This window comes from Atractosteus spatula, chromosome 6 (assembly GCF_055471065.1).
Source record: "Atractosteus spatula isolate fAtrSpa1 chromosome 6, fAtrSpa1.hap1, whole genome shotgun sequence".
Classification (NCBI taxonomy): domain Eukaryota; kingdom Metazoa; phylum Chordata; class Actinopteri; order Semionotiformes; family Lepisosteidae; genus Atractosteus; species Atractosteus spatula.
The window spans coordinates 61,226,210-61,241,631 of record NC_142711.1 but is presented as its reverse complement, the minus strand read 5'-3'; the positions used below and the strand labels follow the sequence as shown (position 1 = coordinate 61,241,631).

Below are 15,422 nucleotides of genomic sequence, written 5' to 3'. Positions count from 1 at the left end.
GGCCCCAGTGGCCTTACTTACTTTGTCAGCTGCTGTGAGTCGAGTCCAGGGCTTGTCTGCTCTCCGATCGTAGTCCTGGGCATCAGCCACTTCCACGTAATCACTGAAGCGTATCAAGATCTTCTTTTCCCGGAGCTCCTCTACTGTAGGCCTCTGGCTGAGCTGAAGGAAAAAGGGTATACTACAAATGAGTCAATGATACTTTTTGCACATCTTAATTCCTCCATCACTCCAAGATGCTACAGTGTTCATACAATTATTTCAACCTAAATAAAAGCTGAAATGAACAAGAAGCACTAGTGCAAAAAAACAGCATAACCCGCATGTTGCTCAAGACCTGGTGTCAGTGTGAGTAAGACAGTTTAGCAATACTAGTATTAGCAACACTAGAAACCCATGAAGTTAATTTCTTCTTGAAATCGTGTCTCTGTAAACCTGACAATGAAAACTCAAGCTCTCAAGAGTGAACAATAATAAACTGTCCGATGAACACAACCTCGCATTTTGCCTTCAGTATCTGTATTTATCTGAATTGATCAATGCAGAGCTGTATCATTTTAGGCATTTGGGATTTTGGATGTCAAAGCTTTGATTGTTAAGATCCTTAATATTGCTGGAATAATTTGCTGTAGTGGGTTAATGCACCTGCATTTGACACAGGGTTAAAAACAGGACCGAGATGACAGATACGAAAGTGGTCTAGTGCTTTCTATTGAGTCTCTATTGAGATTAATTTAAATGATTCCAAATCGGTCATCTGTCCATTATCAGAAAGCCACTTATTTTTGTGTGGTCACAGCCACTGAACATCTGGGAAGGCGGGACTACATAGTGGACGAAACCCATGTGGACACCCTGAATCTAACCCAGGACCCAAGAGCTATGAGCCAGCAGAGCTAAGCAATGTGCCACCACAACTACAGCATATACAGCACCGTACAAGGAAAAAAAAAGTCTAAAACTAAAATATTTTTGAAGGCGCACAGAAACTATTGCTACTTCTAAAGCACAATGCTCAGAACAATGTGTACAGATTGTATCAGGGGATAGGAGCTTAAACGATAAAATAAGCTCTTCACATCAAAAAATGCCTGCTAATGTGACGCCAATTGAATTGACCCAGCTAAACATTTTTCTTATTCTACGAATAAAGGATTTAACAAAATTTCCAAAACGAATTTTCAGTTCACATGAAAAGCAGGTTCGGCCTTAATTACTTGTTTTCTTTGTCGACCTTTTTTTGCTATGTCCCTGTGGCTCTTTCTCAAGGAGGAGAAAGAAGTTCAATGTTACTAGATGTGAAAGCCATTTCAAGAAATCAGTCAATGTAGATTATACTGACAGCTGCCACGGACCTTTAGATAAATACAATCCTCTTGGCAATTACTTAGATTATTATGTCTTGCTTCCTGCAGGAGTCACAGGGTTGCAACCACAAAATTGTATTTTCTAAATATGACTTCATAACTGTAATCTGATAATAACCTGCTCTCTGGGGCTCTGGGTTTGCCGGGACATAATTCACGTTTTCTTGGTGAGAGTGCTTATTACAATCCAGATAGACACACGTGGATCCTGAACCTGGCAACCCCTTGGTCTGACAGATGAAGGTCTGACTCCATTGCTCTGTGCACAGCCCTATTCAAGGAGCTGAATGACAGAATAAAGGAGAAACAGAACCTGACAAAGTACAGGCCTGGCCTTAGACACGGGGTGACACAGACAGAGCTGCCCAGAGAGGACAGGCTCAGTGACCCCTTAAACACTGGGTTGTGATCCCACTGCCAACAGGGAGAAGCAGAGAGAGAGAGAGCTGTACTTTCTTACTGCAAGAAATACTCTGGGATTAGACAAACATCTGTTCCTAAATAACAAATCTAATCACCTAATTCCCACACCTCTCAGAATCTCCTGACACTGTAATAATAATAATAACAACAGAAAAGCACTGAGCATCCTAGAGGAGTTATTTTGCCCACTGCTTGCAGTTTTGCCACAACACTGTTCAAGACCAAGCGCAGACCAAGTGAAAACAAAGGACACAGGAGTTTGTGAGATATGCAGTATGAAATTGACTTAGTTCCATATAAGAGGTCTTGCTGGGACATGCAATAGCCCCTTCTCTCTTCTTTCCAGCATGTTGATTAGTGAGCAGTTTTGAACTTCTCTGAAGGTCTTTGCTTGACATTCACTTACAGTGAACAAGGAACTCAAAGACCATCAGCTGCTTCTGTAAGCCAGTGGGAAACTGCTGAATGGGATCATAAGCTGCTGTTGTGATTCATTTAGACTCCACTTGGAAATAATTCACCGCAGATGTTTCAAGAAACACGCATCTGTGCATTTATGCTAACTTTGTGATTGCAATAGAACGTCAAATGCGAAGAAGGAAACAGCCTGAATGAGGCACTTTCAGCTGCCCTCGCAATCTGAAAGTCCTGTTACACAAGGCAGGGCCCATTATTTCTCGAGAAAGCTCTGAATCTGTCATATACGAGAGAATAGGGTTCAGCTCTTTTCTCTAGCTTTGTTTTACACAGTAATTGAAGACTTGCTTATGTTAGTGTTAGAAGCTATGCATTTCTAATTTTACCACAGTAAAGTCACAGTCTTTCTGCCAAATAACCAGGCCAAATAATTATGGCCACGGCCAGCATCATGACTTTGTGATTAGCGCTTTTCGCTAAATAAATAGCAGTATGTACAGTAAAACAGACAATTAAAAAAGTACAATAGTTCAATAAACTCTTCAATAGTGTGGGATTTTTATTATTTACTATGTCCAGTAGTTTATTTCCAGAGAGGGATGGATCTGTCATTCACTATGAACCGGTATTTGTCTACTAATGAGTTTGGTGGGCTGTTACAATTGCCTATCAACAGTACTAACCACTACTGGACATTTTATTGTGAAAAGTTGCTATTTTTCTATATGTGACCAGACTTTTTTAGTAGAGTAAATCAGTAGCTGTGCAGTTTTTTAATAACAGCCTGCCATAGATTAGTCTGATAATTACATTAATTGTACATGTTTGATTATCCTGTATATACTGTACATATTACAGCTGTACAAGGTCTATTATAACACCCATCTCTATTATTACTCTAATAAGAACTCTTCCTTTAAAAACGAAATCATGATCTCTTGCACGGGCACCGATATCTTACCTTCCGTGTTAGTCGGCGTTTAATTTCTCGCTTTTCCTCCTGCTCCTCTTGTTCATTCCTTGCTGTGAGGGATAACAGAAAACAAAGGTTAAAACAAACCCGGAATCTCATGGGCCAGTCAACCTCATGCAATTCATAACGGGCTCAATTTGTCTGTTGTGAGCGTCATTAAAATGTGATAGTGAGCTATCTGACCTTTTGACCTCAGCATGAAGGTATCCCTGTTTTCCAAGTCAATTCCTACTTCTCTGACCAGTGCGTCAGGCCCCAGGTGATGGATTGTGAGCTGCCAGGTCAAGAGGCCACTGAGACGAAGGTGCCCTTAAATGCACACCAAGAGTGACCCCAGGTGTATATAAATCCCTTCGTTTTTGCGGTTATTTGGATCCTGCTTTTCACTAATCACACGATGCTTACCTGGCACCCAGCTGATAATAAGGTAATTGAGTAGTAAGGAGTTTTCATCCGTAGTACAGGCACTCCTGATTTACATTATGTTCACCTTATGTAAGCTGAAATCTCTGTGCGTTGGATGCTCTCTTATATGGTACATTCGCACTAACATTGTATGGTTGTCATTATTATTACAGTAGTGTAACAATACATTATGAACTAAACTTTAGACTTTCTAGGCGCAGTCAGATTTACGTAGGTCGGGGAGCACCGGTGTGAGTTGACTGCGCGTGCGCTTGCGCTGTACATTACAGGTGGGTTTAAGTCCACTTCCTGCCTGAATCTTTCTCCTGAAAAAAATGTCTTGCCTGGGAAAATTTGATATGCAAATTCTAGACTGAAAAATAGTCAGTGTGAAAGTTTTAAAGGAAAGAGCAGAGGTTAATTCCGCACTGAAAAAAGCTGTGGAAATATTGGCAGGTGGAGTCGTCTTCTTCCACAGCCACAGTCTTTGCGGAATGGAACTGGTCTCCACCTGTTCCATGTCAAGAGTATTCTGACCGCATAACCTTGCAGATTAAAACTGGGTATCAGCACAGCTTTAGCGTGTGATCTGAGTGGAATTTCTTGTTGATGGCTGTGTGACAAAATGTAGCAGTTACTGTAGGTGTAAACATCATAGGTAAATCCGATTCATCCCAGAGGGGTAATTTATATTGCAGATATTTAAATGGTATACAGCATTTTATACCATGAAAAGGATCCATGAACTTGGATAAGCAAAAATAATCGACACAAGGGAAGAGATAACTAGAACTTGCTATTGAGGACACTAGCACTAAACAGTCTCTCACCCTAGCCCCCGGGTGGACTCTGGACAGGATTCAATTTAATTATGAGAGGACAATGCCGGCAGTTCGAAGGAAAGGAATACTGGCTCAACACGCAGCATGGTCTCAATTAAACGGCTCCCTACCACGTCCATGAAGGAGCTGCGAGTCAGTGTTTAACATCAGGCATTACCTGCGGACTTCTGCTATTGGGCCGATGGCCTAGTACCCCAGTTACACAGAAGGTGCCTGTCCTGAAACACCTCAGAACTCAAAAATACATTTCTATCTCCCTATATCCCTACAGAACAGATTATGCTCTAACACTGGTTATAATTCACAGTGGTACAATTTTAGAATTGTCCGCATTTTGCGCTTATTTAGAGCATCGCATGCAGGAGGGATTATTTTTTATCCATCATGTCTTGTAACACAACACACCTTTTGAATGGCACACACCCCCTTACAGAACACTGGAACCCTCAGTCTTAAGGTGCGCCACAATACACTGGAAGTCCTTTAAGTGCTCTTGTCCAGAGAAAGGCTGTCTGCCCTGCTCTCATCTGAGACCATTCACATGTGGTTCTTCTTATTGGTCGCCCCTGAATACACTCCACATACTCCACTCTGCATAACCTCTTGACTCGCCCTCTTCTTCTCAACCACCTATCAGTTCTTTAAGGCCACACTCTCGTGCGAATTGTCGACATGACCCCTTAAAGTTGGGCTTTATTGATCGCCGATCACTGGTGCGCTTGCACAGGTTTTAACCATGCACTTAAAGTATTCAGCATCGACATGAGGCACAGCGGAGATTATTGACCGTTCTTCCTTTTAGTAAACTCTGGCTTGTCTGGTTTTCATTTGTTAAGACGACGCTGTGGCATACAACGAATTGAGTCAACGAAAATGAGCAGAGCCAGTAAAATGATATGATTAAACTGAACTCAAGAGGAAACTCCATGCTCTTAACGGCTTTTCATTTTCAGATTCTATTCACACGCTGAGTAAACAGATTGTGGCATCTGAATCAGTCTGATTTGGGTAAAAGGGATGATAATCTATTTCCTATCTAGACTGTCATTGTTTGTTATAAAAGCACTAAAAACACTGTTCTATGACTCATCAGTGGTACAAAGGGATTTTGTTTTGACTGAGCAACCTGACAGCATCTGTAGATTAAAACAAGTTAAGTACCACAACTCTCTGCATGTACAGTAATAGTTATCTAAATGCTGTTTATGAATTTACAGTGCTATGTGCAACAATTTTGGATTTTTAATGTATTAGATTGAGTGGAAAAGTATCAGACTATTTGCCACATTTCTTTCACTTGTGTAATGTTTGAATTCCTCACTCCCGAGAATCAACCAATTAGTCATCGTGTTCATAAAAATACCTGAATGCAAAACTACAGTGAATCAAAGTTTCCATATGGGATTGAAACAACCTCTGATTCGGGATGACTACTACTGTAAACATCTTCCTTCACATTACCGGTACAGTAATTTTCTTTGATTCTTGCTTCTTAGAAAAAGCAATGGAAGATACAAATTGTTTTATTTTATCTTAAAATAATAAATGATTTACTGCTGTCATTTTTGAACAGGTAATTTCAGTTAAACATTACTGAATATAAAAAATAAAAAAATCAAAGTCTGAAAACAATGTAAAAGAAAATCTCTTTGTACCAAAAAAAACACCCAAATAGAAATTTGCTTAAATAAATGTTTTCTTATTCAGGGTACACTGAATTGGACACAGCAATTTAATAAACTTTAAAGGAAGTAATCTGGATCAAGGCAGAGCAATCTCAAAACATGTAAATTCCAAGTTTTGATTTAATATATAATGAACATACTTCATGAGACACTAGTTTTCTCTGTGTGAATGCAAGTCATAAAGCGGTTTAAAGAACGCTACTACCCAGCTCATGCAATTTAATGTGATTGGTATTGTTTCTATGTCCTTAATCATTATGAAATTGCTTCATGAAAATAGATGTTGGAGCCATCATCCCACACTGCTTATAAGTATGGTGGCCTAATGTGGAAAAGAAAAAAAACTGGAGTCCCTCCTAGAGTTCAGTCCAACGGTGGAAGACAGCCAGTGACTGCTAATTACGTGCTTTAGGAATGCTGAAGGCAGACGTGCTCATATTCATCATTGCCACATGTAAGGAAGCATCTGGTGTCAATGACCATCTTGACATAGACAGTATACAGAATTTTTCTATTCATAAGAATATGAATGCCAAAGCCTATATGAAGAGTAAGTTACACTTCACAGGCAGCTACTATAAACGGCATCTTCTCCTTCACAATGAGATACATTACTCTAATACGATCAATCATTTCACAAGTAAGGATGCCCTTGTCTTTGCACATATTTTTTTTGTACAAATCCTAAGAGCCACTGACACAAACTTGATTTCTATGTTCTCGGGCGAGATGTTTTTATGACACATTTAGCTGGACACGGACAGTTAGGAAAAAGGGGGAACTGTCGATGTTGTTAGGAAAGCAAAGCGCAACTCGGTGAGACTTACGTTTAAGAATATTCCGCTGCTCTAGTTCCTCTGCCGTAGGACGTTGACTTAATCGCCTGTGAAACAGAACATGGATTAGTTTCTGGACCATCTCTCAGCCTGAAGAGCTCATTCCAGTCCTACAGCCAAAGAGTCTGAAGGGTTGCTGTCGTACTGCAGCCACGCATGACTGCTGCCTTCCTGTTTACTTATGACACCAAACGGAGAGCTGCTGGTCCCCTTCTCGGAAAAAAAAAAAACCCAAAACGAAACCCGCCTGAGAGTGTTGCGCAACTGCATCAGCAAAGGGGACAAAAGCGACACATGTGAGCAGGCGTTCCATACGGTCTCGGTCTCCTCGTCACTTCCTTCCTCCCACACCTACGTCCCAGTCTTCGCTGACAGCCATGTGATGTGCACGCACACACACCAGAAGAGTGAGCCAGTGAGACAGACACGGAGGGACACTGCGGAGCCCACGTCAGGCAGCTCGCACACTCTTTATTTACACTGCTGCCGTTGCTACAACCCCGCGGGAAGTGTTACTACAACCTTTCCACTTTCTTTTTTCTGCCCACCACCAAGGGAAGTACCAGAAATATCCCTTGATAGAGAACTTGGGAAAAAAATTAAGTTTCTCAAAGGACAGCTGAAAATGCCCCCCTTTTTCAGACGTGAAGCATCTGCAGCGAAGATATAACAGAGATATTTTTCTCTAGTGCTTTACGTAAATAGCAAAGCAGGTCATGATAATAGCAGATGTTCCTTTTAACCACCTTAACGTGAATGAACTCAGGATTTCATCACATTTTGGCAAACAAACTCCAAACTAATGTAACCACGTTGTACTGACAGTATTGTTTTTTGGCTGCTTTTCCTTCTAAAATTACATAATGTCATTTTGTTCTAGAAATTATTTTAATAGTATTGTGGAATCAATACTATTACACAATATTTTAATAGGTTTCCTACTATTTTTATTCTTCTTTCCTGATGGCTAAATTAATACACCTTTTTATTCCAACAATATACATTACCGAATAACAAACTCATTATTTTCAAACCATGACTTCTGCTTTACTTATACAGATATGTTTTATTAATATTTATATAGTGTTTTGTTTATTTACATTAAGTGATCAGTGAGTACAAGCAAAGCACATAAGGTCTGTTCGATACATGTGGCCTTTCAGTCCATCTTGCTTATGTAGTCACTAGAATCTGATTGAAAATGTTACTGCATTAATTATATTTATAATTAAAATAGACATGGTTCCTATCTACCTTTAGCTTTCAATGCTTTCAAGAGCATTGTTGCTCTTGAAAGAGAAGTTTATTTTTTCCTAAACTCGGTGTCTAATCATTCGTGTACTGAATATTTTCAATTCTTTCAAGTACAGTAGATCACTTATGAAAACAGGGGCTCAGATAAACCATAAGCAAAATCCTTACTGATGATCTTTTGTTAACAAACTGTGTTTGTGCCAATCAAATCAAGGTTTCAAACACAAGAAGAGTTTAATTAAGTGAATACCATACACACAGATTTATTTTGTAATTGTACATTATACATTATAGTAAAGGGATTTATCATGTGATGTAGAATTTTATGTTCAGTTTTCCTCTTTGATAATAGGAGCTGTTTGCCACAGTGATTCTATGTCCTGGATTTCTGTTACCAGAGTACTCTTGCATATGCCCAACAGAAAGCATTGAGTATCGAGTTGAGAGTTTGTGAACGTAGGATGTTTATTGAAATGCATTCTAGGAAAACAAAGTGGAGATCTAGTAATGACATATTTGTCTGATACGTTTACTCGAAGCAACTTACATTTGAAGCCATTTATACAGCTGGGTATTTTATTTGAACCGACTGAGATAAGCTACCTTGCTCAAGGACACAACAGCAATGTCTCATGCGGGATTTGACCCCACAGCCTTAACATGACCCCCTGAACCAGAAAGTCCAGCACTCGAACCACTGTTCAGTACTGCCATACTGATTCTAGCAGACTGGGTCCTAATTATCCATCCTAGCTTACAGTAAATGTGATGGCTAATGCCAGGATCTCCTTAATTACACAGTGCTTTTTTTTCATTCAGCCCAAGACTGCAGCACGCAAAACCAAGTGTTCATAAAAATGACAACAAAAGCACTAGATTGCCAACTCGAACTACCCTCAGAAGCAGAGCCTGTGAATCTTCAGCTAGCAGAAGCTCTTGAGGAACGTGCTGTGCTTCAAGCAGCCTCTCTAAATAAAATCTCCCCTTCTGCATCTTGACAACGGCACAGTGAGAAGAGGAAGGTAATGCCATTTCTTTTAATCCCAACATGCTGCTGTCCATATGGCTGCTGTCTGCATCTCAGCTGGGACTAAACTAGCATCGCCACTTGAGAGAAAATGCATTGCCCTGGCTGTTCTGAGCTGAGAAGCTGCCATGACGCTCTTGGTCTTAGGTATGTCAGCTCCTTGGTATAGCGAAGGAGCTGGGGAAAAGCCTACCTTTAACTTGGAATGCGTGAAACTACCATACCTTCCAGGAGTATTTAAAACTAGAAGCATATCATTATATATTATTGTTGTTACTATGGGACTTTGTTTTTCCATAATGTGACCGTGTGCAAACTGGATTTAAAGACAGACCGTGTAATCCAGCAAATCAATACTTCCTTTTGCAACAGGATTAAAAACAGCATGTGCCAACCTTGTGAGGTATGGCAAGGCAGATAAGTAAAAGTTTATTAGGTTATGTCCAAGTCATGTCTATTTAAGATGATATTCTGACCCTTTAAAAAGCAGTTCTTTTTTAAAAAAAGAGAATTTAGCTTTTTAGCAGATGATACATTATTCAAATACGCAACTGTGATGGAAAACAGTAATAGCTGTAGATAAGGATAACAGGGCATCATGGGGAAATACTGTGGGTTTACCTGACTGTCATAAAAAGTGTTTAGGTATTTTCGTACTCTACGACTTCAGAGTGAATCATAATGAGCATTTTATTTATTTATTGTTTGCTACAAACCTCGATGGAAAACCATGCTAAAGAGGAAGTGAGAATGAAGTTTAACTTCTGTATTTTAGTATCTATAATACTGTGATGTGGTCTTTGAGGGAAAGAAAGCCGTGGACAGCTGCAGCGTAATGTTTTGTTCTGCCTTTCAATTTGTGTGTGCATTCATGGAGTTTTAACTTGAGAGCTAACTTCCTTAGAGCTTGAATTAACCTGTCATTCCAAGACTGGAGATCACGAGAACCTGATCTGCACACCTTTAGAGAAAATAACCCCAAAGGATTAAAAATAAAACACTACAATTCCTGATTACACACTACCCACATGACAAAACTAGACTTTTCAGAGATGGCATATCAACCCTGCCCTCAGTTTGCCAAAAATATCTGCTGGCAAAGTTTTAGTAGTGGAAACACCCACATCCCCTGTACAGTTAGATCAGGAAAACGATGAAACTGTTTTGTTTTAACATTGTATTTGTAGTACAAAAAGTAGCCTTTTAGGAGGTGTAGGAAAAACAAAAAATGTTCATTATAAGGGACATTATAATGGAGGATCAATGCCAATTATGAACTAGCTACTATAACACTTAATTCTGGCTGTACATGTGCAGTTTACTTTTAAAATTAATATCATGATCATTTTTGAAGAATGTAAATTAAAAAAACTGCTAAAGGAAAAGCTTGGTTTCTTTTAAACCAAACTAAGTGATATTAATAAGTCAAAGTTGTTATAGTAGTAATAGTAGTCTCTAGCAGGCAACAGTATGAGGTGTTGGGTAAATTGTTGATTGTCATAATGCACATTAACTGTAACTCCTGACTAAGGACATAATGTACCTTTACTCTACTGTGTGTAATCCCAAATAATTGTATGTGATTCAATGTTTTCTTCTCAAAAACTTGCATTCTGAAGGGTAATTTTAAACAATTTATTTTGTTTAAAACCAAATTAAGCACTTTGGTCTTTTCAGGAAGCACAAATCATTTAAAATTGCCCTCTTGAATGCAACTGTTTGAACAACAATCAAATCATACTAAATCTTTTGAAGACAAGTAAAAGTACTTAATGTTATACTGATGGGTTATATATGAGCACTTTATGGGGGCACCTTTCATATTTTGCAAGCCCTGTTGCGCAGCTGAGAAATGGAAATGTTTACAATATAGAATAATTAACATTTTCCACCATGTATAATCAATGTTGACTAACGACTAGAGACGAATGTAATTGTACAACCCATAATGGTTTGAGTGGATTAACATCTGCAAACTATTTTAATATGAGCTCTGGTGGGAGGGTTGCTAGCTCATTGTCACTGTATGTGTGTTCATCACATTAAATTACAACAATTTACCACTCTTCTTTTTTATGATGACATTCTGAACAATGCAACAATTTACGAAATGATCAAAAACCTCTTCATTCACATTCTGGTAATTTAGTACACAAGAGAGACAGGGAACAGAGGAGTAAAGAGACAGGCAGAGAAAGCAGAAAATGCCATTTTCCTTTAAGATAACATTCATTATGTTCTTCCCCACTGAAGTCTGCTAGCTGGATGTATATTTCTGGGATATTTTTATGATGTGTCTCTTGAATTACGTCGGATCCATTTTGGATAACGTTCTTAACTAGATGATGAAAGAATTATTCTTGCATGACAAATGAAAATGATTTGTGGGAGGGGGAGAAAAACCCCCATAAATGTTGAAATGGCATCATTTTTATGTCTGAAAACATAAAGCAACTTGAATCTGTTTTGCTGCAATATTTCTCTACTGGCAGAAGTGATTAATTCCTTAAATTCTGTTGAGCTCTGTGCTTTATTAGTGGATGAATTTGGTCCTCTCCTATATATAAAATGGTTTGGGATCCTTTGTAATTAACATCACTATATAAATTCAATGAATTACTATTATCTATCTATCTATTTATTATTATTATTATATAAAAGAGACATGTTCTTTAGCCCCTCTCCCTAAAAACCACTTTGGTTGCATTAATGAATTAAAGAAGCACCATTGTTATAAAATGTCAAAAGCATTGCAACAGCATGCCTCCATCTCAAAAGCAAGAAAAACTACAAACTGGCTCCACGGTTCCAACTTCCAAGCAGGCTAGCTGGGCCCAATGGCCTCCTCTCATTTGTAACTTATGTTTTATGTTACAGGCAAAAAATGTAACGTAGAAGTGGAGGCAGCACTTATAATAGTAACTAGAAGAACATGATTTCTAAAATGAAATTCATCGTTCTTTTTTACATTTAGAAGAGGCAACATTTCCATATGTTTTCTCCGTGATAAATAATGCTTCTGTCAATCTAAAAAGAAGAAAAATATCTGCCACCGGCTGTCCTCAGTATTCATCATTGCCAAGTTCCTGAAAGCATTGAGGAATAGCGAAACGATGAATAGAAGGGAATTTGTGTAACAAACTTTGCAATGGTTGCAGTTTGTTTACTTTTCTTTTCTCGCTTTAACGTGTAATTACACCCATAAAGTTTCATCTGTTTGTTGTCTTTTCACTTAATACTCTTTTCACTTAATACAGTTTATGACAGAAACTTAAATACTCTTTTCACTTAATACAGTTTATGACAGAAACTTTGGAGAAAGGTTAGATTCAAATCTCACTTACTTATGCTCTCATGCATAGTGTATATAAATCTCTCTCCTATTGTACTTCCCTTTGCACATTTCTCCCACACCAATCCCGCTACCTCATCTTCACCTGTGCAGCAGCTCCCCAGCTCATTCCTAATGAAAGTGAGGAGGGGTTCGGTCAGCCTTGTCCTTACAGTCGGGCTGCCCTACTCTCAGACAGGTGAGTTATACGGAATAACATCTAATCCATTTGCCCCTCTACTGCATTTGTTATTTGTTTCAGTTTTCAAAAAGCAAAATTGGCACACAAAAGTTCTCAGCTGACAAGCACATGAACATTGCCGTGCATATCCAACAAATCTGATGATACAGCATAATGATACACTTCCTTTCAACGACCTCTTTACACGTAGTGACGAACAATGCAAAGCTTCCCAAAAAATACTGTTAGGTTTGCCTAGGAATAAGAAGTAATATAATGAGCATCATGAGTAAACTGTCCACCTTACATCCATACAGTACATCATCCTTGCAACAAATGGCAACAAATAATTTGAATTATTACACAAATCTGTCGTCAACAAATAAATTAAACACATATGACGAATAACAAAAAAATGGTTCCCTAATAAACTGACAACGAATAACCCAAACGATGAACACCAGGAGGTCTCCAAGTAGCGGAGATCCCTTTAATATTACTGTTTGTCTCAACTGTTTTAAAAAACGGCAAGACCCTTTTGCAAACAAAACCGTCACAGAGGGACCTCCGCTCTTACCGTGTTAATTTTGTGCCAATCTGTTGCCTCATCTCCAGCCTCTCTTCGTCTGTCTGCATGGGGATGATATTCTTCTCTTCCAGCTCTCGCTTGGAGGGCCGGTTGCTAAGCTTGATCGCTAACGAGTCTTTCCTGCAGACCTTCAAAGCCAAAGAACCTGCAAAGGAAAGAGAGACAAGGGCAACAGCAATTTTAGACAAACCAATAACATACGTTTTTTTTGTTAGTTGAATGGTATTATTGACCATTTTCACTGAATAGGTACTGATGGGCTACTCTGTGAAAACTCTTTGAAAACTGTTTCCACTATGTGTGTTCGTTTTTGGAAAAGTGTCCTGCAGTTCCCTAATAAAGCAATTAACTAATTGCTGTTAAACTTTACAAAACTCCACAAAATAATTTTGAAATCTTTTGTCAACAGAAGACAACAATGGAACTGTACATTCATATAATAGCAAAAGACGACAACAAATCTGAGTTGTTTTAGCTACTTGAGCAAACTGTTAGGAATCACAAAACCTGTTTTCTGTTTTGCCTTTAGTTGCCATTTTCCATAATGAGAAAAATAACACCTCTGATGGCACAGCAAGAGAGCACAACATTGATTTAAACAGAAAAGAAAGATTACACTTCCTTGAGATTCCCCAGACCTGACAAAATCACAGCTATACATGGATATAAACACAGAAAGGGGACAAAAGCCAGATGAAAATGATACAATTTTCACTGGGGAACCTTCATACAGAAAAGTCATTCAAAACCTGCCAATCCCTCTCCTGACCGTACCGAGCAGATTGAAGTATTCTCATGGGTAATGTTACGTGCGAAACAAGACCCACAGTATCACAGGAAGTGTGCATAGTAGATCATTAACACTAGGGTACAGAGCGGTGATTTTGTTTGCAAATGTAACATAAGTACGATATAAAGGAAAATTAGGGTCTCTGTTTAACTCAACGGGGATCACAAATGTCTAAATTATGGCAGTGACAATCCATACATCCATTTCCTAAACATTTCATTCAATGGAGGGTCACAGGGGAGGTAGGGCCTATCCCAGCAAGCATATTACATCCATCCTTGCTTAAATAATTGTATTCCTAATGAGCTTTTAATTTGAAAAGGCAGTCTTTTGAGCTGGTTTGTCTTCTCAGTTTGAGAATGCAGGTGACTACTAGTGTTTGATATGTAGGTAACATCTTTACAAATAAAGTATTCTGAATTAATCTTCCCTCATTCTTTTTGATGCAAATGTATACGTATTTTATTTGCTTTTTTCCTGTGATACTAAGGATTTCTGTTAGTATCTGGCGATGATGGGGGCTTACAGGGAGGAATATGTTGTTTTATTTTTCTTTGGTTTTTGAGGTATGTTCAAATAATAAAAATAATAAATACGGGCTCATGATAATTGACATTTGCTTTTCCGTTAATTCTGAAGTTGACCGATGGAAAAGTGCTTGAAGAGGGTTCGGACTCTCACAGAGTGATAAAGGTCTTTACTTGTAAAGAGCGTGTTGTCGTCGTCTTCGTCGTCGTCGTCGTCGTCGTCCTCATCGTCGTCGTCTTTGTACATGCTGGGGAGATCTTCGTAGTCTGACTCATTAGGCACATTTTCTTTGTCATCATCACACTCTATCACTACTGTTGGCACTTGTCTCCCTTCCAGCCCTGTATGCAAGGCAGAGCTAAAACAAAGGAAGTGTTTGAAACATCAGCGATCATGAAAACTGAACTCTGTCACTAACTGTGACAAGGATCACAAACACACTATACTGACATGAAAAACACTAGACAACACTACACAACTTATACTTGCCTTAATTTCTTGAGTAGTAAGTTATCAATTTAGGCACTCTTCATTTTTTTATTTTATATGGCTCAGCAATATATACTGTACCATTTCTTGATTTAGAATGCTTCTCAATCTTACATTAACACTGAGCGTCTGAGACAATATGCACTATGTCACTAAGTTGCATATAAATTGCATTGTGAAATGCCTATATAAAATAAATCTTAAAATGTATTGTCTTCCTCGTAATAAAAAAGTCTGAAATAAAATACATAAAACCATAAAACAAAGTCAGCTGGTGTGTCAACA

General features: G+C 38.6%; 1 protein-coding gene across 1 annotated transcript in view; it reads right to left on the bottom strand.

The window, feature by feature from the left end:
• The window catches only part of LOC148833141 (phosphatase and actin regulator 1-like), a 72,399-nt gene that overhangs the window by 7,571 nt on the left and 49,406 nt on the right, over nt 1-15,422 (bottom strand). The window contains exons 7-11 of the mRNA XM_088918339.1: nt 14,822-15,006; nt 13,319-13,475; nt 6,940-6,995; nt 3,169-3,230; nt 22-162 (exon numbers count right to left, since the gene is read on the bottom strand). Of these exons, the coding sequence (XP_088774465.1) occupies nt 22-162; nt 3,169-3,230; nt 6,940-6,995; nt 13,319-13,475; nt 14,822-15,006 (601 nt within the window). The remainder of the gene's footprint in view (nt 1-21; nt 163-3,168; nt 3,231-6,939; nt 6,996-13,318; nt 13,476-14,821; nt 15,007-15,422) is intronic.